The sequence below is a fragment of the Oncorhynchus mykiss genome, chromosome 25, assembly GCF_013265735.2.
Source record: "Oncorhynchus mykiss isolate Arlee chromosome 25, USDA_OmykA_1.1, whole genome shotgun sequence".
In the NCBI taxonomy this organism is placed as follows: Eukaryota; Metazoa; Chordata; class Actinopteri; order Salmoniformes; family Salmonidae; genus Oncorhynchus; species Oncorhynchus mykiss.
In genome coordinates, this window is record NC_048589.1 from 42321590 (window position 1) to 42349042 (window position 27453).

At 45.8% G+C, this 27453-nt stretch overlaps 1 protein-coding gene across 5 annotated transcripts in view; it reads left to right on the forward strand.

Annotated features, from left to right (window-relative positions):
- The window catches only part of LOC110504277 (alpha-actinin-1), a 133297-nt gene that overhangs the window by 36844 nt on the left and 69000 nt on the right, over nucleotides 1-27453 (forward strand). For all 5 annotated transcript variants that reach the window (XM_036962558.1, XM_036962560.1, XM_036962561.1 and 2 more), the window contains exons 2-3: nucleotides 17002-17116; nucleotides 21499-21618. In XM_036962558.1, coding sequence (XP_036818453.1) covers nucleotides 17002-17116; nucleotides 21499-21618 — 235 coding nt within the window. The remainder of the gene's footprint in view (nucleotides 1-17001; nucleotides 17117-21498; nucleotides 21619-27453) is intronic.

The following is a 27453-nucleotide window of genomic DNA, read 5'->3' on the forward strand; positions in this document are numbered from 1 at the left end:
AGTGTGTATGTGCTGTCTCTGTGTGTGGTATGTGCTGTCTCTCTGTGTCTGCAGCTCAGCTGTCAGGTTAGTGAGAGTTTGCAGTCTTGCTCTTCTCTCTGCTGCCTGCCTGCTGCCTGCCTGCCACCCACTCACTTGTATAGTGTTACCTTGGTGTTCTACTACAGTACGGTGTTACCTTGGTGTTCTACTACAGTATGGTGTTACCTTGGTGTTCTACTACAGTAGGGTGTTACCTTGGTGTTCTACTACAGTACGGTGTTACCTTGGTGTTCTACTACAGTACGGTGTTACCTTGGTGTTCTTCTACAGTACGGTGTTACCTTGGTGTTCTACTACAGTAGGGTGTTACCTTGGTGTTCTACTACAGTACGGTGTTACCTTGGTGTTCTACTACAGTACGGTGTTACCTTGGTGTTCTACTACAGTAGGGTGTTACCTTGGTGTTCTACTACAGTACGGTGTTACCTTGGTGTTCTACTACAGTAGGGTGTTACCTTGGTGTTCTACTACAGTACGGTGTTACCTTGGTGTTCTACTACAGTACGGTGTTACCTTGGTGTTCTACTACAGTATGGTGTTACCTTGGTGTTCTACTACAGTACGGTGTTACCTTGGTGTTCTACTACAGTACGGTGTTACCTTGGTGTTCTTCTACAGTATGGTGTTACCTTGGTGTTCTACTACAGTACGGTGTTACCTTGGTGTTCTACTACAGTACGGTGTTACCTTGGTGTTCTACTACAGTATGGTGTTACCTTGGTGTTCTACTACAGTAGGGTGTTACCTTGGTGTTCTTCTACAGTATGGTGTTACCTTGGTGTTCTACTACAGTACGGTGTTACCTTGGTGTTCTACTACAGTACGGTGTTACCTTGGTGTTCTACTACAGTATGGTGTTACCTTGGTGTTCTACTACAGTACGGTGTTACCTTGGTGTTCTACTACAGTACGGTGTTACCTTGGTGTTCTACTACAGTACGGTGTTACCTTGGTGTTCTACTACAGTACGGTGTTACCTTGGTGTTCTACTACAGTACGGTGTTACCTTGGTGTTCTACTACAGTACGGTGTTACCTTGGTGTTCTACTACAGTACGGTGTGACCTTGGTGTTCTACTACAGTACGGTGTTACCTTGGTGTTCTACTACAGTACGGTGTTACCTTGGTGTTCTACTACAGTACGGTGTTACCTTGGTGTTCTACTACAGTACGGTGTTACCTTGGTGTTCTACGACAGTATGGTGTTACCTTGGTGTTCTACTACAGTATGGTGTTACCTTGGTGTTCTACTACAGTACGGTGTTACAGTACGGTGTTACCTTGGTGTTCTACTACAGTACGGTGTGACCTTGGTGTTCTACTACAGTATGGTGTTACCTTGGTGTTCTACTACAGTACGGTGTTACCTTGGTGTTCTACTACAGTACGGTGTTACCTTGGTGTTCTACTACAGTACGGTGTTACCTTGGTGTTCTACTACAGTACGGTGTTACCTTGGTGTTCTACTACAGTACGGTGTTACCTTGGTGTTCTACTACAGTACGGTGTTACAGTACGGTGTTACCTTGGTGTTCTACTACAGTACGGTGTTACTTTGGTGTTCTACTACAGTACGGTGTTACCTTGGTGTTCTACTACAGTAGGGTGTTACCTTGGTGTTCTACTACAGTAGGGTGTTACCTTGGTGTTCTACTACAGTAAGTGTTTGTTCTACTACAGTACGGTGTTACCTTGGTGTTCTACTACAGTACGGTGTTACCTTGGTGTTCTACTACAGTACGGTGTTACAGTATGGTGTTACCTTGGTGTTCTACTACAGTACAGTGTTACCTTGGTGTTCTACTACAGTACGGTGTTACCTTGGTGTTCTACTACAGTACGGTGTTACCTTGTTGTTCTACTACAGTATGGTGTTACCTTGGTGTTCTACTACAGTACGGTGTTACCTTGGTGTTCTACTACAGTACGGTGTTACCTTGGTGTTCTACTACAGTACGGTGTTACCTTGTTGTTCTACTACAGTATGGTGTTACCTTGGTGTTCTACTACAGTACGGTGTTACAGTATGGTGTTACCTTGGTGTTCTACTACAGTACAGTGTTACCTTGGTGTTCTACTACAGTACGGTGTTACAGTACGGTGTTACCTTGGTGTTCTACTACAGTACGGTGTTACCTTGGTGTTCTACTACAGTAGGGTGTTACCTTGGTGTTCTACTACAGTAGGGTGTTACCTTGGTGTTCTACTACAGTGGGGTGTTACCTTGGTGTTCTACTACAGTACGGTGTTACCTTGGTGTTCTACTACAGTACGGTGTTACAGTACGGTGTTACCTTGGTGTTCTACTACAGTACGGTGTTACCTTGGTGTTCTACTACAGTACGGTGTTACCTTGGTGTTCTACTACAGTATGGTGTTACCTTGGTGTTCTACTACAGTAGGGTGTTACCTTGGTGTTCTACTACAGTATGGTGTTACCTTGGTGTTCTACTACAGTACGGTGTTACCTTGGTGTTCTACTACAGTACGGTGTTACCTTGGTGTTCTACTACAGTACGGTGTTACCTTGGTGTTCTACTACAGTACGGTGTTACCTTGGTGTTCTACTACAGTACGGTGTTACCTTGGTGTTCTACTACAGTATGGTGTTACCTTGGTGTTCTACTACAGTACGGTGTGACCTTGGTGTTCTACTACAGTACGGTGTTACCTTGGTGTTCTACTACAGTACGGTGTTACCTTGGTGTTCTACTACAGTACGGTGTTACCTTGGTGTTCTACTACAGTACGGTGTGACCTTGGTGTTCTACTACAGTACGGTGTTACCTTGGTGTTCTACTACAGTACGGTGTTACCTTGGTGTTCTACTACAGTACGGTGTTACCTTGGTGTTCTACTACAGTACGGTGTTACCTTGGTGTTCTACTACAGTACGGTGTGACCTTGGTGTTCTACTACAGTAGGGTGTTACCTTGGTGTTCTACTACAGTACGGTGTGACCTTGGTGTTCTACTACAGTATGGTGTGACCTTGGTGTTCTACTACAGTACGGTGTTACCTTGGTGTTCTACTACAGTACGGTGTTACCTTGGTGTTCTACTACAGTACGGTGTTACCTTGGTGTTCTACTACAGTACGGTGTTACCTTGGTGTTCTACTACAGTACGGTGTTACCTTGGTGTTCTACTACAGTACGGTGTTACCTTGGTGTTCTACTACAGTACGGTGTGACCTTGGTGTTCTACTACAGTACGGTATTACCTTGGTGTTCTAAGAGAGGAGCAGTTTGCTGGCTGGGCTGGAATACAGTTGAATGTGACAAAGGTTAGGAGTACAGTTGAATGTGACAGAAAGGTTAGGAATACGGTTGAATGTGACAGAACGGTTAGGAATACGGTTGAATGTGACAGAAAGGTTAGGAATACAGTTGAATGTGACAGAAAGGTTAGGGATACAGTTGAATGTGACAGAACGGTTAGGGATACAGTTAAATGTGACACAACGGTTAGGGATACAGTTGAATGTGACAAAGGTTAGGAATACAGTTGAATGTCACAAAGGGATGGAATACAGTTGAATATCACAAAGGGATGGAATACAGTTGAATGTTACAGAAAGGTTAGGAATACAGTTTAATGTGACAGAAAGGGATGGAATACAGTTGAATATCACAGAAAGGTTAGGAATACAGTTTAATGTGACAGAAAGGGATGGAATACAGTTGAATATCACAAAGGTTAGGAATACAGTTGAATATCACAAAGGGATGGAATACAGTTGAATATCACAGAAAGGGATGGAATACAGTTGAATGTGACAAAGGGTAGGAGTACAGTTGAATGTGACAGAAAGGTTAGGAATACAGTTGAATGTGACAGAAGGGTTAGGAATACAGTTGAATGTGACAGAAAGGTTAGGAATACAGTTGAATGTGACAGAACGGTTATAAATACAGTTGAATGTAACAAAGGTTAGGAATACAGTTGAATGTGACAAAGGTTAGGAATACAGTTGAATGTGACAGAAAGGTTAGGAATACAGTTGAATGTGACAGAAAGGGATGGAATACAGTTGAATGTGACAGAAAGGGATGGAATACAGTTGAATGTGACAAAGGTTAGGAATACAGTTGAATGTGACAAAGGTTAGGAATACAGTTGAATGTGACAAAGGTTAGGAATACAGTTGAATGTGACAGAAAGGTTAGGAATACAGTTGAATGTGACAGAAAGGGATGGAATACAGTTGAATGTGACAAAGGTTAGGAATACAGTTGAATGTGACAAAGGTTAGGAATACAGTTGAATGTGACAAAGGTTAGGAATACAGTTGAATATCACAAAGGGATGGAATACAGTTGAATGTTACAGAAAGGTTAGGAATACAGTTTAATGTGACAGAAAGGGATGGAATACAGTTGAATATCACAGAAAGGGATGGATACAGTTGAATATCACAGAAAGGGATGGAATACAGTTGAATATCACAGAAAGGTTAGGAATACAGTTGAATGTGACAAAGGTTAGGAATACAGTTGAATGACAGAAAGGGATGGAATACAGTTGAATATCACAAAGGGATGGAATACAGTTGAATATCACAGAAAGGGATGGAATACAGTTGAATGTGACAAAGGGTAGGAGTACAGTTGAATGTGACAGAAAGGTTAGGAATACAGTTGAATGTGACAGAAGGGTTAGGAATACAGTTGAATGTGACAGAAAGGTTAGGAATACAGTTGAATGTGACAGAACGGTTATAAATACAGTTGAATGTAACAAAGGTTAGGAATACAGTTGAATGTGACAAAGATTAGGAATACAGTTGAATGTGACAAAGGTTAGGAATACAGTTGAATGTGACAGAAAGGTTAGGAATACAGTTGAATGTGACAGAAAGGGATGGAATACAGTTGAATATCACAGAAAGGGATGGAATACAGTTGAATGTCACAGAAAGGGATGGAATACAGTTGAATGTGACAAAGGTTAGGAATACAGTTGAATGTGACAGAAAGGTTAGGAATACAGTTGAATGTGACAGAAAGGGATGGAATACAGTTGAATGTCACAGAAAGGGATGGAATACAGTTGAATATCACAGAAAGGGATGGAATACAGTTGAATGTCACAGAAAGGGATGGGATACATTTGAATGTCACAGAAAGGGATGGAATACAGTTGAATGTCACAGAAAGGGATGGATACAGTTGAATTTCACAGAAAGGGATGGAATACAGTTGAATGTCACAGAAAGGGATGGATACAGTTGAATGTCACAGAAAGGGATGGGATACATTTGAATGTCACAGAAAGGGATGGGATACAGTTGAATGTCACAGAAAGGGATGGGATACATTTGAATGTCACAGAAAGGGATGGGATACAGTTGAATGTCACAGAAAGGGATGGATACAGTTGAATGTCACAGAAAGGGATGGGATACAGTTGAATGTCACAGAAAGGGATGGGATACAGTTGAATGTCACAGAAAGGGATGGGATACATTTGAATGTCACAGAAAGGGATGGATACAGTTGAATGTCACAGAAAGGGATGGAATACAGTTGAATATCACAGAAAGGTTAGGAATACAGTTGAATGTGACAAAGGTTAGGAATACAGTTGAATGACAGAAAGGGATGGAATACAGTTGAATGTGACAAAGGTTAGGAATACAGTTGAGTAGTGCAATACTGGAGGAACCAACAGACTATCTGTTATACAGCCTAATGGCTGTAGGAATAAAAGAGTCCCCAGTCTGTTCTGATCTTCTTTTAAATAAGTATCTTTCCCCTTGTCTGGCTGCTGCTGTCACTCAGTTTTCAGTGGAGGGGATGAGTACTGTCCTGTAAAATGCCTTTCAAGTTTTAGGAGGATGAGTTTTGTGTGAATGGGATGAGTACTGTCCTGTAAAATGCTTTTCAAGTTTTAGGAGGATGTGTTTTGTGTACAGGTTGGAGGCTGATTCTTGATCTATACCAATTATCCTTCCCGTTGTCTTAATCAAGCGCTGAATCTTGACTTGGTCTTGCGCTCGCATGTTTCCAGACATGCATATCAGACCAAATGAGAGCACGCTCTGCAGGACAGATTTATACAACATATCAGACCAAATGAGAGCACGCTCTGCAGGACAGATTTATACAACATATCAGACCAAATGAGAGCACGCTCTGCAGGACAGATTTATACAACATATCAGACCAAAGGACAGCACGCTCTGCAGGACAGATTTATACAACATATCAGACCAAATGAGAGCACGCTCTGCAGGACAGATTTATACAACATATCAGACCGAAGGACAGCACGCTCTGCAGGGAGGCTTGATCTGGGTGGATGAAACCCACAACAGAGGTGTCATCTGCTTATTTAAAGAATTTGTAGACTGCGTCAGAGGCTTGACAATCGTTTGCGTACAGTATCGGTGAAAGTACGCAACCTTGAGGGGCTCCCGTATTCTAGATGTGGAGATGGCGGAGTTAAACTTCGGTTCACAAGGAAACTATGGATCCACTTGATCAGTAGAGAGTTTACACCTAACAGTGAGTATTCTGTTTGTTCCTACACTACAGTGACAGGGTGAAGCATTCTGTTTGTTCCTACACTACAGTGACAGGGTGAAGCATTCTGTTTGTTCCTACACTACAGTGACAGGGTGAAGCATTCTGTTTGTTCCTACACTACAGTGACAGGGTGAAGCATTCTGTTTGTTCCTACACTACAGTGACAGGGTGAAGCATTCTGTTTGTTCCTACACTACAGTGACAGGGTGAAGCATTCTGTTTGTTCCTACACTACAGTGACAGGGTGAAGCATTCTGTTTGTTCCTACACTACAGTGACAGGGTGAAGCATTCTGTTTGTTCCTACACTACAGTGACAGGGTGAAGCATTCTGTTTGTTCCTACACTACAGTGACAGGGTGAAGCATTCTGTTTGTTCCTACACTACAGTGACAGGGTGAAGCATTCTGTTTGTTCCTACACTACAGTGACAGGGTGAAGCATTCTGTTTGTTCCTACACTACAGTGACAGGGTGAAGCATTCTGTTTGTTCCTACACTACAGTGACAGGGTGAAGCATTCTGTTTGTTCCTACACTACAGTGACAGGGTGAAGCATTCTGTTTGTTCCTACACTACAGTGACAGGGTGAAACATTCTGTTTGTTCCTACACTACAGTGACAGGGTGAAGCATTCTGTTTGTTCCTACACTACAGTGACAGGGTGAAGCATTCTGTTTGTCCCTACACTACAGTGACAGGGTGAAGTGTGGACTACTAGGAGTCATGGTTACTCTTCCTGCCTCCTGTTTCCTTTCCTCTGGTGACACACACACACACACACACACACCATGACAAATGTACATTATTTACTAATCCATCTGGTGTCTTCTGGTGCCTATGAGCAGACCTTGGGTTTGTCTTCTATTTGAAATTATTTCAAAAACTGTTGCTGTGCTTGATTGGGCTTGTCTGGTGCAATGGAACCAATAGAAACCCTGCCCACCTGGCCAATCCAGGCAGGCTAAAGTCAAATCAAATGTATTTATAAAGCCCTTCGTACATCAGCTGATGTATCAAAGTGCTGTACAGAAACACCAGCCTAAAACCCCCAAAACAACAAGCAATGCAGGTGTAGAAGCACGGTGGCTAGGAAAAACTCCCTAGAAAGGCCAGAACCTAGGAAGAAACCAGGCTATGAGGGGTGGCCAGTCCTCTTCTGCCTGTGCCGGGTGGAGATTATAACAGAACATGGCCAAGATGTTCATAAATGACCAGCAGGGTCAAATAATAATAATCACAGTGGTTGTCGAGGGTGCAACAGGTCAGCACCTCAGGAGTAAATGTCAGTTGGCTTTTCATAGCCGATCATTCAGAGTATCTCTACCACTCTGCTCCTGCTGTCTCTAGAGAGTTGAAAACAGCAGGTCTGGGACAGGTAGAACGTGCGGTGAACAGGTCAGGGTTCCATAGCCGCAGGCAGAATAGTTGAAACTGGAGCAGCAGCACGGCCAGGTGGACTGGGGACAGCAAGGAGTCGTCATGCCAGGTAGTCCTGAGGCATGGTCCTATGGTCCAAAGCAAGTATTTGAAAGGTTTCAAATACTATTTGAACCCAGGGTTGCCTCAGAGGGACACGTTTGGCTTCCTGGTATCATGAGGAGCTCGAGGACTGCAGGATAAATTGGCTACACTGAACGCTGAACTATTTTATTTCCTGTCTCAGATAGTCTGCCAATATATTTGCATTCCCTCTTCGTGTGTGTGTGTGTGTCAGACAGAGCGAGCGAGAGTCAGAGTCAGAGGGTTTGTACTTAGATGGTTTAAGTGAACGTATTGTACTAATATGGAGCTGGCAGAGAGGCAGGAAACTCTGAACTGACGGGGGTGAATAGAGAAGGAGGGAGACCGGGAGGGATGGAGGGAGTGATGGGATTGGGAAGGAAGGAGACCGGGAGGGATGGAGGGAGTGATGGGATTGGGAAGGAGGGAGACCGGGAGGGATGGAGGGAGTGATGCGATTGGGAAGGAGAGAGACCGGGAGGGATGGAGGGAGTGATGGGATTGGGAAGGAGGGAGACATGGAGGGAGTGATGGGATTGGGAAGGAGGGAGACCGGAAGGGATGGAGGGAGTGATGGGATTGGGAAGGAGAGAGACAGGGATGGAGGGAGGGACCGAGGGAGTGATGGGATTGGGAAGGACAGAGGGAGTGATTTTATTTTTACCTTTATTTAACTAGGCAAGTCAGTTAAGAACAAATTCTTATTTTCAGTGACGGCCTAGGAACAGTGGGTTAACTGCCTGTTCAGGGGCAGAACTTGAACTTGCAACCTTCCGGTTACTAGTCCAACGCTCTAACCACTAGGCTACCCTGCCGCCCCAATTAGGATTGGGAAGGAGAGAGACAGGGATGGAGGAAGGGATGGGATTGGGAAGGAGAGACACAGGGATGGAGGGAGGGATGGGATTGGGAAGGAGAGAGACAGGGATTGGGGAGGGACAGAGGGAGTGACGGGATTGGGAAGGAGAGAGACAGGGATGGGGGAGGGACAGAGGGAGTGGCGGGATTGGGAAGGAGAGAGACAGGGATGGAGGGAGGGATGGGATTGGGAAGGAGAGAGACAGGGATGGAGGGAGGGATGGGATTGGGAAGGAGAGAGACAGGGATGGAGGGAGGAATGGGATTGGGAAGGAGAGAGACAGGGATGGGGGAGGGAGTGACGGGATTGGGAAGGAGAGAGACAGGGATGGGGGGAGGGACAGAGGGAGTGACGGGATTGGGAAGGAGAGAGACAGACAGGGATGGGGGAGGGACAGAGGGAGTGACGTGATTGGGAAGGAGAGAGACAGGGATGGGGGGAGGGACAGAGGGAGTGATGGGATTGGGAAGGAGAGAGACAGGGATGGAATTGGGAAGAAGAGAGACAGGGATGGGGGGAGGGATGGGATTGGGAAGGAGAGAGACAGGGATGGGGGAGGGACAGAGGGAGTGACGGGATTGGGGAGGAGAGAGACAGGGATGGGGGGAGGGACAGAGGGAGTGACGGGATTGGGAAGGAGAGAGACAGACAGGGATGGGGGAGGGACAGAGGGAGTGACGGGATTGGTGAAGGAGAGAGACGGGGAGGGACAGAGGGAGTGACGGGATTGGGAAGGAGAGAGACAGGGATGGAGGAAGGGATGGGATTGGGAAGAAGAGAGACAGGGATGGGGGGGAGGGACAGACGGAGTGATGGGATTGGGAAGGAGAGAGACAGGGATGGGATTGGGAAGAAGAGAGACAGGGATGGGGGGAGGGATGGGATTGGGAAGAAGAGAGACAGGGATGGGGGAGGGACAGAGGGAGTGATGGGATTGGGAAGGAGAGAGACAGGGATGGAGGAAGGGATGGGATTGGGAAGGAGAGAGACAGGGACAGAGGGAGTGATGGGATTGGGAAGGAGAGAGACAGGGACGGAGGGAGGGATGGGATTGGGAAGGAGAGAGACAAGGACGAAGGGAGTGATGGGATTGGGAAGGAGAGAGACAGGGATGGAGGGAGGGATGGGATTGGGAAGGAGAGAGACAGGGATGGGGGAGGGACAGAGGGAGTGATGGGATTGGGAAGGAGAGAGACAGGGATGGGGGAGGGACAGAGGGAGTGATGGGATTGGGAAGAAGAGAGGAGTAGAGCAGTGGGGAAGAGAGAGAACATAGACAGAGCGATATGGGGGAAACGTTGAAGGAAACTACGGGCTATAAACTTGACATGTTGTTGACTATTTTAGAATGTCTTGGCTGGGTACAACAACACCAAAAAGCAGCTGGGTCATTCCATGTAATTTCAGCAAGCCATATTCTGGAATCGTTTCTGTAGTTAGAAACGGATAAGATTAGCATTTCTGAAACATTATTTTATTCATTGAATTTGATCTCTGCAAATGTAAGCTAATTGATTGCTCCATGAATTGACCATTTTTTTTTAAATGTATAGGATTCATTTAATCTTCAATAAATATAGTACCTAACATCCAATTTGCACCATAATTCTTCCTAAAAATGAGTCAAAAAATGGTCATAAAGCCACCCACGGACCCCACACACCCCAACCAAACAGTACACCGTATCAGTTCTCTGTTTGACAAGTAGTTTAAATATGTGGTTTGGAGTATCGCTTCTTCATACTATGTAAGGCATTCTCTGTGAATTAGGTGATGTTTTAATCCCCTGTTCAGAGAAATTAGTAATTGAAGTTGCTTGCATTATTTACCATAAAGTAGTGTGATAGTACCAGGCTTTGACCACTAGATGCCGCTGTTCCTGCTATACCGCCACAATATTTTTTGTAATTTTGCTGGTCTCTTGTGTTTATTACAACATTCACAACATTTCCTTTGCAAGTTTGGGCAGAAAACCAATAGCCAGTCCTCCATGAGAGCAATTCAGTTTGTCCTTCTCTTAGCAACCTAATGCTTCAACCCTGAGAGGGCTATCCATGTGGTGCAGTTATCATATGAAGGGGTTTCCTACAAGCCCAAAACTTTTGAAGGAGAAATGGGCTTGGTGACTAAAATGTTGTGACAACCCTAATAAAATAATACAATTAGAAACCATTGCGTGGCAGTCGTATGTTTTTCAATAAAATGATTAGAAAATTTTTATATCTAGTGTGATTTAGTGACATTTTACCATTAAACCCAACCCCAATACCATTTACCTTTGCAAAACACTATATAGTGTACTATGTTTGAGTACTTCTATCATTGAAAGACCATTAGCGAACGTAACATTGAAACCATTAGAAATGCTGTTGCCTAATGGTTTGCTTGTTGACCAGGAACTAATGCAGGCCTTTATAAACGAGACACAGGGGTCATTTCCTGGACTCGTTTATTTTTTATGTATTTTATTTAACCTTTTATTTAACTCATTAAGCCTATGAGAAGGACAAACTGAATTGCTTTCATTGTGAGGATGACTGCACAATAAAAAAAAAATATATATTTAATATATATATTTTAATATATATATTTTTTTTACCCAAAGTTTAAAATAAAAAGTGATCCATTTAAGAAACACAAGAGACAAGCAAATTGATAAAAGTATCAGGAACAGCAGCATCTAGTGGGCGAAACCTGGTACTTTCACACAACTTTATAGTAAATAATGCAAGTGACTATGGGTAATTTCTCAGAACAGGGAGAGAAAAAAACATGATGAAGAAGCAAAACAGGGTAGCGAGGAGGAGGAGGGTGAGAGGTGAGAGAAGGGGAGAAGTCAGGGTAGTGGAGAAGGAAGGGCGGGACACATGGTAGGAAGGTGGGGGGGAGGAGAAGTCAGGGCGGGACACATGGTAGGAAGGGGGTGGGAGGAGAAGGCAGGGTGAGACACATGGTAGGAAAGGGGTAGGGGAGAAGGCAGGGCGGGACACATGGTAGGAAGGGGGTGGGAGGAGAAGGCAGGGTGAGACACATGGTAGGAAAGGGGTGGGAGGAGAAGGCAGGGCGGGACACATGGTAGGAAAGGGGTAGGGGAGAAGGCAGGGCGGGACACATGGTAGGAAGGGGGTGGGAGGAGAAGGCAGGGTGAGACACATGGTAGGAAAGGGGTAGGGGAGAAGGCAGGGCGGGACACATGGTAGGAAGGGGGTGGGAGGAGAAGGCAGGGCGGGACACATGGTAGGAAGGGGGTGGGAGGAGAAGGCAGGGTGAGACACATGGTAGGAAAGGGGTGGGAGGAGAAGGCAGGGCGGGACACATGGTAGGAAGGGGGTGGGAGGAGAAGGCAGGACGGGACACATGGTAGGAAGGGGGTGGGAGGAGAAGGCAGGGTGAGACACATGGTAGGAAAGGGGTCGGAGGAGAAGGCAGGGCGGGACACATGGTAGGAAAGGGGTAGGGGAGAAGGCAGGGCGGGACACATGGTAGGAAGGGGGTGGGAGGAGAAGGCAGGGCGGGACACATGGTAGGAAGGGGGTGGGAGGAGAAGGCAGGGCGGGACACATGGTAGGAAGGGGGTGGGAGGAGAAGGCAGGGCGGGACACATGGTAGGAAGGGGGGGGGAGGAGAAGTCAGGGCGGGACACATGGTAGGAAGGGGGTGGGAGGAGAAGGCAGGGTGAGACACATGGTAGGAAGGGGGTGGGAGGAGAAGGCAGGGCGGGACACATGGTAGGAAGGGGGTGGGAGGAGAAGGCAGGGCGGGACACATGGTAGGAAGGGGGTGGGAGGAGAAGGCAGGGTGAGACACATGGTAGGAAGGGGGTGGGAGGAGAAGGCAGGGCGGGACACATGGTAGGAAGGGGGTGGGAGGAGAAGTCAGGGCGGGACACATGGTAGGAAGGGGGGGAAGGAGGGGTGAGACAGGAGGAGAGAGAAGGGGAGACTAGATATTTATGGCCTTGATGTCCTGCTGGATAATACTTCTACTGTTAAACTGTTGTAGTATAAACAAAACATGCTCTAAAACTAGGGTCATCGAAGATCCAGATGCTTTTCCTGATTCCTGTGCTATTTGCTTCTGTTGTATGTTGTGCCTTCAGACCGCAGACAGACAACATGAAAAAGTCCTAGTTCCTGCATAGCATCTCGTTTAGTGCTTCACTGCCTCTCTTCTTACTTAGTTACTCCTCTGCTCCCTGTGGAGCACGAGGCCTCAACCAGCCCAGCTGGACTATCCTTCCTGTAACGACTGTAGCCTCAGAGCAAGAGAGCCCTGACCACAACACTCAGTCGTGTGATCGTGAGGATGGCTGCCAGGCCAGAGATGGTATGTTATGGGTTAGTGCTGCAAAGTGCTTGAATGACGGAGAGAGCTGGGGAGAGAGCTGGGGAGAGAGCTGGAGAGAGAGCTGGAGAGAGAGCTGGAGAGAGAGCTGGAGAGAGAGCTGGAGAGAGAGCTGGAGAGAGAGAGCTGGAGAGAGAGAGCTGGAGAGAGAGAGCTGGAGAGAGAGAGCTGGAGAGAGAGAGCTGGAGAGAGGGAGGGAGAGAGAGCTGGAGAGAGGGAGAGAGAGCTGGAGAGAGAGAGGGAGGGAGAGAGAGAGAGGGAGGGAGGGAGAGAGAGCTGGAGAGAGAGAGGCAGGGAGAGAGCTGGAGAGAGAGAGGCAGGGAGAGAGCTGGAGAGAGAGAGGCAGGGAGAGAGCTGGAGAGAGAGAGGGAGGGAGAGAGAGCTGGAGAGAGAGAGGGAGGGAGAGAGAGCTGGAGAGAGAGAGAGGGAGGGAGAGAGAGCTGGAGAGAGGGAGGGAGAGAGAGCTGGAGAGAGGGAGGGAGAGAGCTGGAGAGAGAGAGGGAGAGAGAGCTGGAGAGAGGGGGAGAGAGGGAGAGAGAGCTGGAGTTTCACAAAGAGGGCGGGCCGGGGTTTCACTAAGAGGGCGGGCCGGGGTTTCACTAAGAGGGAGGGCCGGGGTTTCACTAAGAGGGAGGGCCGGGGTTTCACTAAGAGGGAGGGCCGGGGTTTCACTAGGAGGGAGGGCCGGGGTTTCACTAGGAGGGAGGGCCGGGGTTTCACTAAGAGGGAGGGCCGGGGTTTCACTAGGAGGGAGGGCCGGGGTTTCACTAAGAGGGAGGGCCGGGGTTTCACTAAGAGGGAGGGCCGGGGTTTCACTAAGAGGGACGGCCGGGGTTTCACTAAGAGGGAAGGCCGGGGTTTCACTAAGAGGGCTGGGTTTCACTAAGAGGGCTGGGCTGGGGTTTCACTAAGAGGGCTGGGCTCTCTCTGCTCTGCTCCAGTCCTGCCGGTCCTCCCCGCCCCTGGAGACTGGGGGAATGTGTGTGATTAACCCAGGTTCTCATAAAGATGGGTTCTCAGCAGGATGCATGGCGTTATGGCGGGCCCCGTGCTCATGCCAGCTCCCGTTAGGTCAATAGGCTGTCAAGCCAAAGGCTGAGGAAAGGAGGGAGGGAAAGAGGCAGGAAGGGATAGGGAGGGGGAGGGAGAGAGAGGGTGAAGGGAGGGAGGGGGAGGGAGAGAGAGGGAGAGAGAAAGAAGGAGGGAGAGCGAGAGTGAAGAGAGAGAGGGAGGGAGAGCGAGAGAGAGGGAGGGAGGGAGGGAGGGAGAGAGGGACGGGAAGGAGAGCGAGTGAGAGTGAGAGTGAGGCAGGGGGAGGGAGAGCCCAGATGTTTCCTATCATCAGGTGGTTATGTTAGTAACATGGAATGGTCTGGACCTGCTTCTGCCACTAGAACACACAGGCACTCTGTACTACTGTGTTCTATTTAAGGGATAATGCCCTCCAAGCCGGCGTTGGGAGGGTATGAGTATTGTTAGGCCCGAGACAGTCAATATATCCTCCAAACAACGGATTCGAGGACATTTTCACTTTTACACAACGGGTTACTAACATATTCAAATGATGATTGACATATTTTTATTTTTAAAAAATGGTATTTTGATTCATTTATTCATACTATTTCATCCTTTCACAAGATATAGTCCCGACACAAATCTAGGATTGCTCTATATGGACTCGACCCAAGTCGTTCATTCTAAATGTTCCATTGCCATACTGGCTGGCAACGTTCATATCCCTTGCTTGCTCGCTAGCCAACTACGGCTAACTTAGTCACGACAAAACATGCAGCCAGAATAACAGCAAAGTAGCTGCATTTGTATTTGTTGAAGCTGTTTTCTAGTGACATTTATTTGGATCCATAACAATGAGCTAATGAGGCCCGGTTTCACCTGGCAGAGAAAATGTGCTCTCGTCAGGACACTTGTTCAGAGGAGCTAGCCAACAACACAGCTAACACACTCACTTCAAACTGAAGCTGGAAACACTGCAAACTAGCTGTGTTTTGTTTGACTTTTTAAAATGTTTTTTTGTTTGTTTGTTGTATATATCCATAAATATGATGCCAGCTGATTCATGATTGTGACTGGCAGAGAAACGCTGCCTGTCTGTCTGTTCCATCCCGACTCCGACACGTTCATTACAATGGGACAGATGGAGATCGAATTTGAATATTGAAACAATGTTGCAAATGTCAGAGAGACAGACAGAACGGTTTATACAAATCTCTGCTGTTGAAAACGAAATGTTAGTCTAAAAGAAATGTGAGATGATGTCTAGATGCTTTTAATAGTGGAGATCATGTTTATAACATCCCTGCCTGGGCTGATGAGACAGTGTGCGATCCACTATCAGATGGAACAGATTAAACAGGCATTTGAACGCAATAGATTTAGCCGGTGGCAATTTGAGGAATAGACACCGGCTGGAATGCGGTTTTAACCAATCAGCATTCAGGATTAGACCCACCTGTTGTATAATCTATTTGATTGTCCTCTACTGTGTTCTATTCTATTGTCTTCTACTGTGTTCTATTCTATTGTTCTCTACTGTGTTCTATTCTATTGTCTTCTACTGTGTTCTATTCTATTGTTCTTTACTGTGTTCTGTTCTATTGTTCTCTACTGTGTTATATTCTATTGTTCTCTGCTGTGTTCAATTCTATTCTACTGTGTTCTATTCTATTGTTAACTACCGTGTTCTATTCTATTGTTCTCTACTGTGTTCTATGCTATTCTATTGTTCTCTACCGTGTTACATTATATTGTTCTCTATTGTGTTCTATTCTATTGTTCTCTACCGTGTTCTATTATGTTGTTATCTAATGTGTTATGTTCTATTGTTCTCTACCGTGTTCTATTATATTGTTCTCTACTGTGTTCTATTATATTGTTCTCTTATGTTCTATTATATTGTTCTCTATTATGTTCTATTATATTGTTCTCTACCGTGTTCTATTATGTTGTTATCTAATGTGTTATGTTCTATTGTTTTCTAATGTGCTCTATTTTATTGTTCTCTATGGTAATATTATATTGTTCTCTACTGTGTTCTATTATATTGTTCTCTTATGTTCTATTATATTGTTCTCTTGTGTTCTATTCTATTGATCTCTACTGTGTTCTATTATATTGTTCTCTTATGTTCTATTATATTGTTCTCTTGTGTTCTATTCTATTGATCTCTACTGTGTTCTATTCTATTGATCTCTACTGTATTATATTATATTGTTCTCTACTGTGTTCAATTCTATTCTACTGTGTTCTATTCTATTGTTAACTACCGTGTTCTATTCTATTGTTCTCTACTGTGTTCTATGCTATTCTATTGTTCTCTACCGTGTTACATTATATTGTTCTCTATTGTGTTCTATTCTATTGTTCTCTACCGTGTTCTATTCTATTGTTCTCTACCGTGTTCTATTCTATTGTTCTCTACCGTGTTCTATTCTATTGTTCTCTACCGTGTTCTATTCTATTGTTCTCTACCGTGTTCTATTCTATTGTTCTCTATTGTGTTCTATTCTATTGTTCTCTACCGTGTTCTATTCTATTGTTCTCTACCGTGTTCTATTCTATTGTTCTCTACCGTGTTCTATTCCATATTCTCATCTTCACTATGCCTGCATCATAGTAACAAACACCATAGTAACTTTGCCATCCATGGTAACTACCACCCTGCTCCTTTCTTACTAACTGATGTCTGCTCCTGTCTCTCCTCACTAGACGTTCACGGCCTGGTGCAACTCCCACCTGAGGAAAGCAGGAACGCAGATCGAGAACATCGAGGAGGACTTCAGAGACGGACTGAAACTCATGCTGCTGTTGGAGGTCATATCAGGTGAGGAGGAAAGGCCTGGTGCCCACATGTATCTGTAATGGTGCCCACGTGTATCTGTAAAGGTGCCCACGTGTATCTGTAATGGTGCCCACGTGTATCTGTAATGGTGCCCACGTGTATCTGTAATGGTGCCCACGTGTATCTGTAATGGTGCCCACGTGTATCTGTAATGGTGCCCACGTGTATCTGTAATGGTGCCCACGTGTATCTGTAATGGTGCCCACGTGTATCTGTAACGGTGCCCACGTGTATCTCTAACGGTGCCCACGTGTATCTGTAATGGTGCCCACGTGTATCTGTAATGGTGCCCACGTGTATCTGTAATGGTGCCCACGTGTATCTGTAACGGTGCCCACGTGTATCTGTAACGGTGCCCACGTGTATCTGTAACGGTGCCCACGTGTATCTGTAACGGTGCCCACGTGTATCTGTAATGGTGCCCACGTGTATCTGTAACGGTGCCCACGTGTATCTGTAACGGTGCCCACGTGTATCTGTAACGGTGCCCACGTGTATTTCTAACGGTGCCCACGTGTATCTGTAACGGTGCCCACGTGTATCTGTAACGGTGCCCACGTGTATCTGTAACGGTGCCCACGTGTATCTGTAACGGTGCCCACGTGTATCTGTAACGGTGCCCACGTGTATCTGTAACGGTGCCCACGTGTGTCTGTAACGGTGCCCACGTGTGTCTGTAACGGTGCCCACGTGTATCTGTAACGGTGCCCACGTGTATCTGTAACGGTGCCCATGTGTATCTGTAACGGTGCCCACGTGTGTCTGTAACGGTGCCCACGTGTGTCTGTAACGGTGCCCACGTGTGTCTGTAACGGTGCCCACGTGTGTCTGTAATGGTGCCCACGTGTATCTGTAATGGTGCCCACGTGTATCTGTAATGGTGCCCACGTGTATCTGTAAGGGTGCCCACATGTATCTCTAATGGTGCCCACGTGTATCTGTAAGGGTGCCCACATGTATCTCTAATGGTGCCCACGTGTATCTGTAATGGTGCCCACGTGTGTCTGTAATGGTGCCCACGTGTATCTGTAATGGTGCCCACGTGTATCTCTAATGGTGCCCACGTGTATCTGTAATGGTGCCCACGTGTGTCTGTAATGGTGCCCACGTGTATCTGTAATGGTGCCCACGTGTATCTGTAAGGGTGCCCACATGTATCTCTAATGGTGCCCACGTGTATCTGTAATGGTGCCCACATGTATCTGTAATGGTGCCCACGTGTATCTGTAATGGTGCCCACATGTATCTAATGGTGCCCACGTGTATCTGTAAGGGTGCCCACATGTATCTCTAATGGTGCCCACGTGTATCTGTAATGGTGCCCACATGTATCTGTAATGGTGCCCACATGTATCTGTAATGGTGCCCACGTGTATCTGTAATGGTGCCCACATGTATCTCTCACACCTGTCACCATCGTTACGCGCCTCATCATTGTTTCTATATCATGTCTGTGCGTTTGTTTGTGTATCGTGAGGTCCCTGGCTATTCAATACATATCGTATCGTCCCTGACTATTCAATACATATCGTATCGTGAGGTCCCTGACTATTCAATACATATCGTATCGTGAGGTCCCTGGCTATTCAATACATATCGTATCGTGAGGTCCCTGACTATTCAATACATATCGTATCGTGAGGTCCCTGGCTATTCAATACATATCGTATCGTGAGGTCCCTGACTATTCAATACATATCGTATCGTGAGATCCCTGGCTATTCAATACATATCGTATCGTGAGGTCCCTGACTATTCAATACATATCGTATGGTGAGGTCCCTGGCTATTCAATACATATCGTATCGTGAGGTCCCTGGCTATTCAATACATATCGTATCGTGAGGTCCCTGGCTATTCAATACATATCGTATCGTGAGGTCCCTGGCTATTCAATACATATCGTATCGTGAGGTCCCTGGCTATTCAATACATATCGTATCGTGAGGTCCCTGGCTATTCAATACATATCGTATCGTGAGGTCCCTGGCTATTCAATACATATCGTATCGTGAGGTCCCTGGCTATTCAATACATATCGTATCGTGAGGTCCCTGGCTATTCAATACATATCGTATCGTGAGGTCCCTGGCTATTCAATACATATCGTATCGTGAGGTCCCTGGCTATTCAATACATATCGTATCGTGAGGTCCCTGACTATTCAATACATATCGTATGGTGAGGTCCCTGGCTATTCAATACATATCGTATCGTGAGGTCCCTGGCTATTCAATACATATCGTATCGTGAGGTCCCTGGCTATTCAATACATATCGTATCGTGAGGTCCCTGGCTATTCAATACATATCGTATCGTGAGGTCCCTGGCTACTCAATACATATCGTATCGTGAGGTCCCTGGCTATTCAATACATATCGTATCGTGAGGTCCCTGGCTATTCAATACATATCGTGAGGTCCCTGGCTATTCAATACATATCGTATCGTGAGGTCCCTGACTATTCAATACATATCGTATCGTGAGGTCCCTGGCTATTCAATACATATCGTATCGTGAGGTCCCTGACTATTCAATACATATCGTATCGTGAGGTCCCTGGCTATTCAATACATATCGTATCGTGAGGTCCCTGGCTATTCAATACATATCGTATGGTGAGGTCCCTGACTATTCAATACATATCGTATCGTGAGGTCCCTGACTATTCAATACATATCGTATCGTGAGGTCCCTGGCTATTCAATACATATCGTATGGTGAGGTCCCTGACTATTCAATACATATCGTATGGTGAGGTCCCTGGCTATTCAATACATATCGTATGGTGAGGTCCCTGGCTATTCAATACATATCGTATCGTGAGGTCCCTGGCTATTCAATACATATCGTATCGTGAGGTCCCTGGCTATTCAATACATATCGTATCGTGAGGTCCCTGGCTATTCAATACATATCGTATCGTGAGGTCCCTGGCTATTCAATACATATCGTATCGTGAGGTCCCTGGCTATTCAATACATATCGTATCGTGAGGTCCCTGGCTATTCAATACATATCGTATCGTGAGGTCCCTGGCTATTCAATACATATCGTATCGTGAGGTCCCTGGCTATTCAATACATATCGTATCGTGAGGTCCCTGGCTATTCAATACATATCGTATCGTGAGGTCCCTGGCTATTCAATACATATCGTATCGTGAGGTCCCTGACTATTCAATACATATCGTATGGTGAGGTCCCTGGCTATTCAATACATATCGTATCGTGAGGTCCCTGGCTATTCAATACATATCGTATCGTGAGGTCCCTGGCTATTCAATACATATCGTATCGTGAGGTCCCTGGCTATTCAATACATATCGTATCGTGAGGTCCCTGGCTACTCAATACATATCGTATCGTGAGGTCCCTGGCTATTCAATACATATCGTATCGTGAGGTCCCTGGCTATTCAATACATATCGTGAGGTCCCTGGCTATTCAATACATATCGTATCGTGAGGTCCCTGACTATTCAATACATATCGTATCGTGAGGTCCCTGGCTATTCAATACATATCGTATCGTGAGGTCCCTGACTATTCAATACATATCGTATCGTGAGGTCCCTGGCTATTCAATACATATCGTATCGTGAGGTCCCTGGCTATTCAATACATATCGTATGGTGAGGTCCCTGACTATTCAATACATATCGTATCGTGAGGTCCCTGGCTATTCAATACATATCGTATCGTGAGGTCCCTGGCTATTCAATACATATCGTATCGTGAGGTCCCTGGCTATTCAATACATATCGTATCGTGAGGTCCCTGGCTATTCAATACATATCGTATCGTGAGGTCCCTGACTATTCAATACATATCGTATGGTGAGGTCCCTGGCTATTCAATACATATCGTATCGTGAGGTCCCTGGCTATTCAATACATATCGTATCGTGAGGTCCCTGGCTATTCAATACATATCGTATCGTGAGGTCCCTGGCTATTCAATACATATCGTATCGTGAGGTCCCTGGCTACTCAATACATATCGTATCGTGAGGTCCCTGGCTATTCAATACATATCGTATCGTGAGGTCCCTGGCTATTCAATACATATCGTGAGGTCCCTGGCTATTCAATACATATCGTATCGTGAGGTCCCTGACTATTCAATACATATCGTATCGTGAGGTCCCTGGCTATTCAATACATATCGTATCGTGAGGTCCCTGACTATTCAATACATATCGTATCGTGAGGTCCCTGGCTATTCAATACATATCGTATCGTGAGGTCCCTGGCTATTCAATACATATCGTATGGTGAGGTCCCTGGCTATTCCCAGCCCTAGTATCTGTAGTTTCCTGTTCGATAGTGACCTCTAACCCCTGACCTCTGTGTTTCCTGTCCAGGAGAGCGCTTGGCCAAACCAGAGAGAGGGAAGATGAGAGTTCACAAGATCTCCAATGTCAACAAAGCTCTCCACTACATCACCAGTAAAGGAGTCAAGCTGGTGTCCATCGGAGCTGAGGGTGGGTTCAACAATACCCTGGTCACTACTGACACTGACTGGACTGTGGTACACTAGACTGTAGTACACTAGACTGTAGTACACTAGACTGTAGTACACTAGACTGTAGTACACTAGACTGTAGTACACTAGGCTGTAGTACTACGTAGTACACTAGACTGTAGTACACTGGACTGTAGTACACTAGACTGTAGTACACTAGACTGTAGTACTATGTAGTACACTAGGCTGTAGTACTATGTAGTACACTAGGCTGTAGTACACTAGGCTGTAGTACACTAGGCTGTAGTACACTAGGCTGTAGTACACTAGACTGTAGTACACTAGTCTGTAGTACTATGTAGTACACTAGGCTGTAGTACACTAGGCTGTAGTACACTAGGCTGTAGTACTATGTAGTACACTAGGCTGTAGTACACTAGGCTGTAGTACTATGTAGTACACTAGACTGTAGTACACTAGGCTGTAGTACACTAGTCTGTAGTACACTAGTCTGTAGTACACTAGGCTGTAGTACTATGTAGTACACTAGGCTGTAGTACACTAGGCTGTAGTACACTAGTCTGTAGTACACTAGGCTGTAGTACACTAGGGTGAAGTACTATGTAGTACACTAGGCTGTAGTACTATATAGTACACTAGGCTGTAGTACACTAGGCTGTAGTACACTAGGCTGTAGTACACTAGGCTGTAGTACACTAGACTGTAGTACACTAGTCTGTAGTACACTAGGCTGTAGTACACTAGGCTGTAGTACTATGTAGTACACTAGACTGTAGTACACTAGTCTGTAGTACACTAGGCTGTAGTACACTAGGCTGTAGTACACTAGACTGTAGTACACTAGACTGTAGTACACTAGACTGTAGTACTAGCCTCATTAGACCAGCCCCATCTCGCGAGTCCTGGTCAAAAGTAGTGTTATTTGGGACACATCCATGGCACCCTATTCCCTACATACTGCTGTACTCTTTTTTTTATTCTCACTTCTCACATATTTTGGGCTTTTTTGTTTGTTGGATAGGACAGAAGTAGAAAGGAAGGATACACTGAGTGTACAAAACATTAGGAACATCCCCTTTTGCCCTCAGAACAGTCTCAATTCATCAGGGCGTGGACTCTACAACACGGGAGGTTGGTGGCACCTTAATTGGGGAGGACCCGGCTCGTGTTAATGGCTGGACCTGAGTGAGTGGAATGGTATGAAATACATCAAACTTGGTTTAATTCGATTAGCTCTGTTCCAGCCAATATTGTGAGCCGTTCTCCCCTCAGTCCAAATTGTTCCACAGGGATGCTTGACCCATGTTGACTCCAATGCTTCCCACAGTTGTGTCAAGTTGGCTGGATGTCCTTTAGGTGGGTGGGTGGACCATTCTTGATACACACGGGAAACTGTTGAGGGTGGAAAAACCCAGCAGCGTTGCAGTTCTTGACACAAACCGGTGCGCCCTGGCATCTACTACCAAACCCCAGTCAAAGGCACTTCAATATTTTGTCTTCCCCATTCACCCTCTGAATGACACACACACACACAATCCATGTCTTAATTTGTCTCAAGGTGTAAAGCTCCTTCTTTAACCACCTGTCTCCTCCCTGGATTTAACAAGTGACATCAGTAGGGGATCATAGTTTTCACCAGGCCCTGCAGTTTACGTGATCTGGAGTTATCGGCTTAGACCACCCGAGGCCACGACATAACAGAATCCTATGGGACCTGGTCTAAAGTAGTGCACTTCATAGGGAATAGAGTGCCATTTGGAACTGAACCGATATTCTAATAAGTTGAATAAACACCCAAAACAACGTCTGTTCTCCGACACTGTCTGCAACAAAAACTCTCTGGGATTTACTGTAATTGGAAGCGTGTGTGTGTGTGTGTGTGTGTGTGTGTGTGTGTGTGTGTGTGTGTGCGCATATGCTTGTGTTTTGTCTGTGGTGGTCACACATGACCGCATCCCTCAAAAGCAATGTTGGGCCCCTCAATCCTCCTCCTCCTCCTCCTCCTCCTCCCTTCCACCCTCAGAACAGAAGCTGAGCTAAAGGGCTATGTTAACCACGGTTCTAGTTTAACTAACTTAACACAGGGGTGAATGTAAACGCTGGCAGTAGCGCTGTAGGTTCGGGGGTTGTGTTCAGAAATATTGTTGCTATTTTTGTTATGTTTGTTCCTTATATAAATGACAAACCGGGGCGTAGGTTTAACTACTTTTAATGAACATATACTTCAGCTAGAAAACTCCATGTTTAGCCATGCAAGACATTCTTTAACCAACTCGCTTGCCCGCATAGCCTGCTGGGTAACGTAGTCTAAATGTTACCCATGGGCGCAGTAATTGTAATTATGGGCGCAGTTCCTGGCAGTGGTGGTATAAAAGGGGCTGGGTTTTTGATGAATGTCGAGGCTTGGCCCCTCACTGACCAATCAGAACGTGCTCCATAGCTAAATATGTGGTTTCTTCAAGTTGTTTATTTTTACGGTCATCAACTCCAATTCGAATGTTAGTCCGTTATGGCCTAGTTCGTTACATAGCCTAGACTGTAGTACACTAGACTGTAGTACACTAGACTGTAGTACACTAGACTGTAGTACACTAGGCTGTAGTACACTAGACTGTAGTACTATGTAGCACACTAGACTGTAGTACACTCGACTGTAGTACACTCGACTGTAGTACACTCGACTGTAGTACACTAGGCTGTAGTACACTAGGCTGTAGTACACTAGGCTGTAGTACACTAGGCTGTAGTACACTAGACTGTAGTACTATGTAGCACACTAGACTGTAGTACACTCGACTGTAGTACACTCGACTGTAGTACACTCGACTGTAGTACACTCGACTGTAGTACACTCGACTGTAGTACACTAGGCTGTAGTACACTAGGCTGTAGTACACTAGGCTGTAGTACTATGTAGCACACTAGACTGTAGTACACTCGACTGTAGTACACTCGACTGTAGTACACTCGACTGTAGTACTATGTAGCACACTAGACTGTAGTACACTCGACTGTAGTACACTCGACTGTAGTACACTCGACTGTAGTACACTGTTCTAATTGCCTTGCTTCAGTATAGAAATACGTTGTTAAACATGGGCTATAGCGTTCTCACTGATATAGGGGCTAGGTCTACTGTAAATTACAGTCTGGACATGGGCTATAGCGTTCTCACTGATATAGGGGCTAGGCCTACTGTAAATTACAGTCTGGACATGGGCTATAGCGTTCTCACTGATATAGGGGCTAGGCCTACTGTAAATTACAGTCTGGACATGGGCTATAGCGTTCTCACTGATATAGGGGCTAGGCCTACTGTAAATTACAGTCTGGATATGGGCTATAGCGTTCTCACTGATATAGGGGCTAGGCCTACTGTAAATTACAGTCTGGACATGGGCTATAGCGTTCTCACTGATATAGGGGCTAGGCCTACTGTAAATTACAGTCTGGACATGGGCTATAGCGTTCTCACTGATATAGGGGCTAGGCCTACTGTAAATTACAGTCTGGATATGGGCTATAGCGTTGTCACTGATATAGGGGCTAGGCCTACTGTAAATTACAGTCTGGACATGGGCTATAGCTTTCTCACTGATATAGGGGCTAGGTCTACTGTAAATTACAGTCTGGACATGGGCTATAGCGTTCTCACTGATATAGGGGCTAGGCCTACTGTAAATTACAGTCTGGATATGGGCTATAGCGTTCTCACTGATATAGGGGCTAGGTCTACTGTAAATTACAGTCTGGACATGGGCTATAGCGTTCTCACTGATATAGGGGCTAGGCCTACTGTAAATTACAGTCTGGATATGGGCTATAGCGTTCTCACTGATATAGGGGCTAGGCCTACTGTAAATTACAGTCTGGACATGGGCTCTAGCGTTCTCACTGATATAGGGGCTAGGTCTACTGTAAATTACAGTCTGGACATGGGCTATAGCGTTCTCACTGATATAGGGGCTAGGCCTACTGTAAATTACAGTCTGGATATGGGCTATAGCGTTCTCACTGATATAGGGGCTAGGCTTACTGTAAATTACAGTCTGGACATGGGCTATAGCGTTCTCACTGATATAGGGGCTAGGCCTACTGTAAATTACAGTCTGGATATGGGCTATAGCGTTCTCACTGATATAGGGGCTAGACCTACTGTAAATTACAGTCTGGACATGGGCTATAGCGTTCTCACTGATATAGGGGCTAGGCCTACTGTAAATAACAGTCTGGATATGGGCTATAGCGTTCTCACTGATATAGGGGCTAGGCCTACTGTAAATTACAGTCTGGATATGGGCTATAGCGTTCTCACTGATATAGGGGCTAGGCCTACTGTAAATTACAGTCTGGACATGGGCTATAGCGTTCTCACTGATATAGGGGCTAGGCCTACTGTAAATTACAGTCTGGACATGGGCTATAGCGTTCTCACTGATATAGGGGCTAGGCCTACTGTAAATTACAGTCTGGATATGGGCTATAGCGTTCTCACTGATATAGGGGCTAGGCCTACTGTAAATTACAGTCTGGACATGGGCTATAGCGTTCTCACTGATATAGGGGCTAGGCCTACTGTAAATTACAGTCTGGACATGGGCTATAGCGTTCTCACTGATATAGGGGCTAGGCCTACTGTAAATTACAGTCTGGATATGGGCTATAGCGTTGTCACTGATATAGGGGCTAGGCCTACTGTAAATTACAGTCTGGACATGGGCTATAGCTCCCTCACTGATATAGGGGCTAGGTCTACTGTAAATTACAGTCTGGACATGGGCTATAGCGTTCTCACTGATATAGGGGCTAGGCCTACTGTAAATTACAGTCTGGATATGGGCTATAGCGTTCTCACTGATATAGGGGCTAGGTCTACTGTAAATTACAGTCTGGACATGGGCTATAGCGTTCTCACTGATATAGGGGCTAGGCCTACTGTAAATTACAGTCTGGATATGGGCTATAGCGTTCTCACTGATATAGGGGCTAGGCCTACTGTAAATTACAGTCTGGACATGGGCTCTAGCGTTCTCACTGATATAGGGGCTAGGTCTACTGTAAATTACAGTCTGGACATGGGCTATAGCGTTCTCACTGATATAGGGGCTAGGCCTACTGTAAATTACAGTCTGGATATGGGCTATAGCGTTCTCACTGATATAGGGGCTAGGCCTACTGTAAATTACAGTCTGGACATGGGCTATAGCGTTCTCACTGATATAGGGGCTAGGCTTACTGTAAATTACAGTCTGGACATGGGCTATAGCGTTCTCACTGATATAGGGGCTAGGCCTACTGTAAATTACAGTCTGGATATGGGCTATAGCGTTCTCACTGATATAGGGGCTAGACCTACTGTAAATTACAGTCTGGACATGGGCTATAGCGTTCTCACTGATATAGGGGCTAGGCCTACTGTAAATAACAGTCTGGATATGGGCTATAGCGTTCTCACTGATATAGGGGCTAGGCCTACTGTAAATTACAGTCTGGATATGGGCTATAGCGTTCTCACTGATATAGGGGCTAGGCCTACTGTAAATTACAGTCTGGATATGGCCTATAGCGTTCTCACTGATATGGGGCTAGGCCTACTGTAAATTACAGTCTGGACATGGGCTATAGCGTTCTCACTGATATAGGGGCTAGGCCTACTGTAAATTAGTCTGGATATGGGCTATAGCGTTCTCACTGATATAGGGGCTAGGCCTACTGTAAATTACAGTCTGGATATGGGCTATAGCGTTGTCACTGATATAGGGGCTAGGCCTACTGTAAATTAGTCTGGATATGGGCTATAGCGTTCTCACTGATATAGGGGCTAGGCCTACTG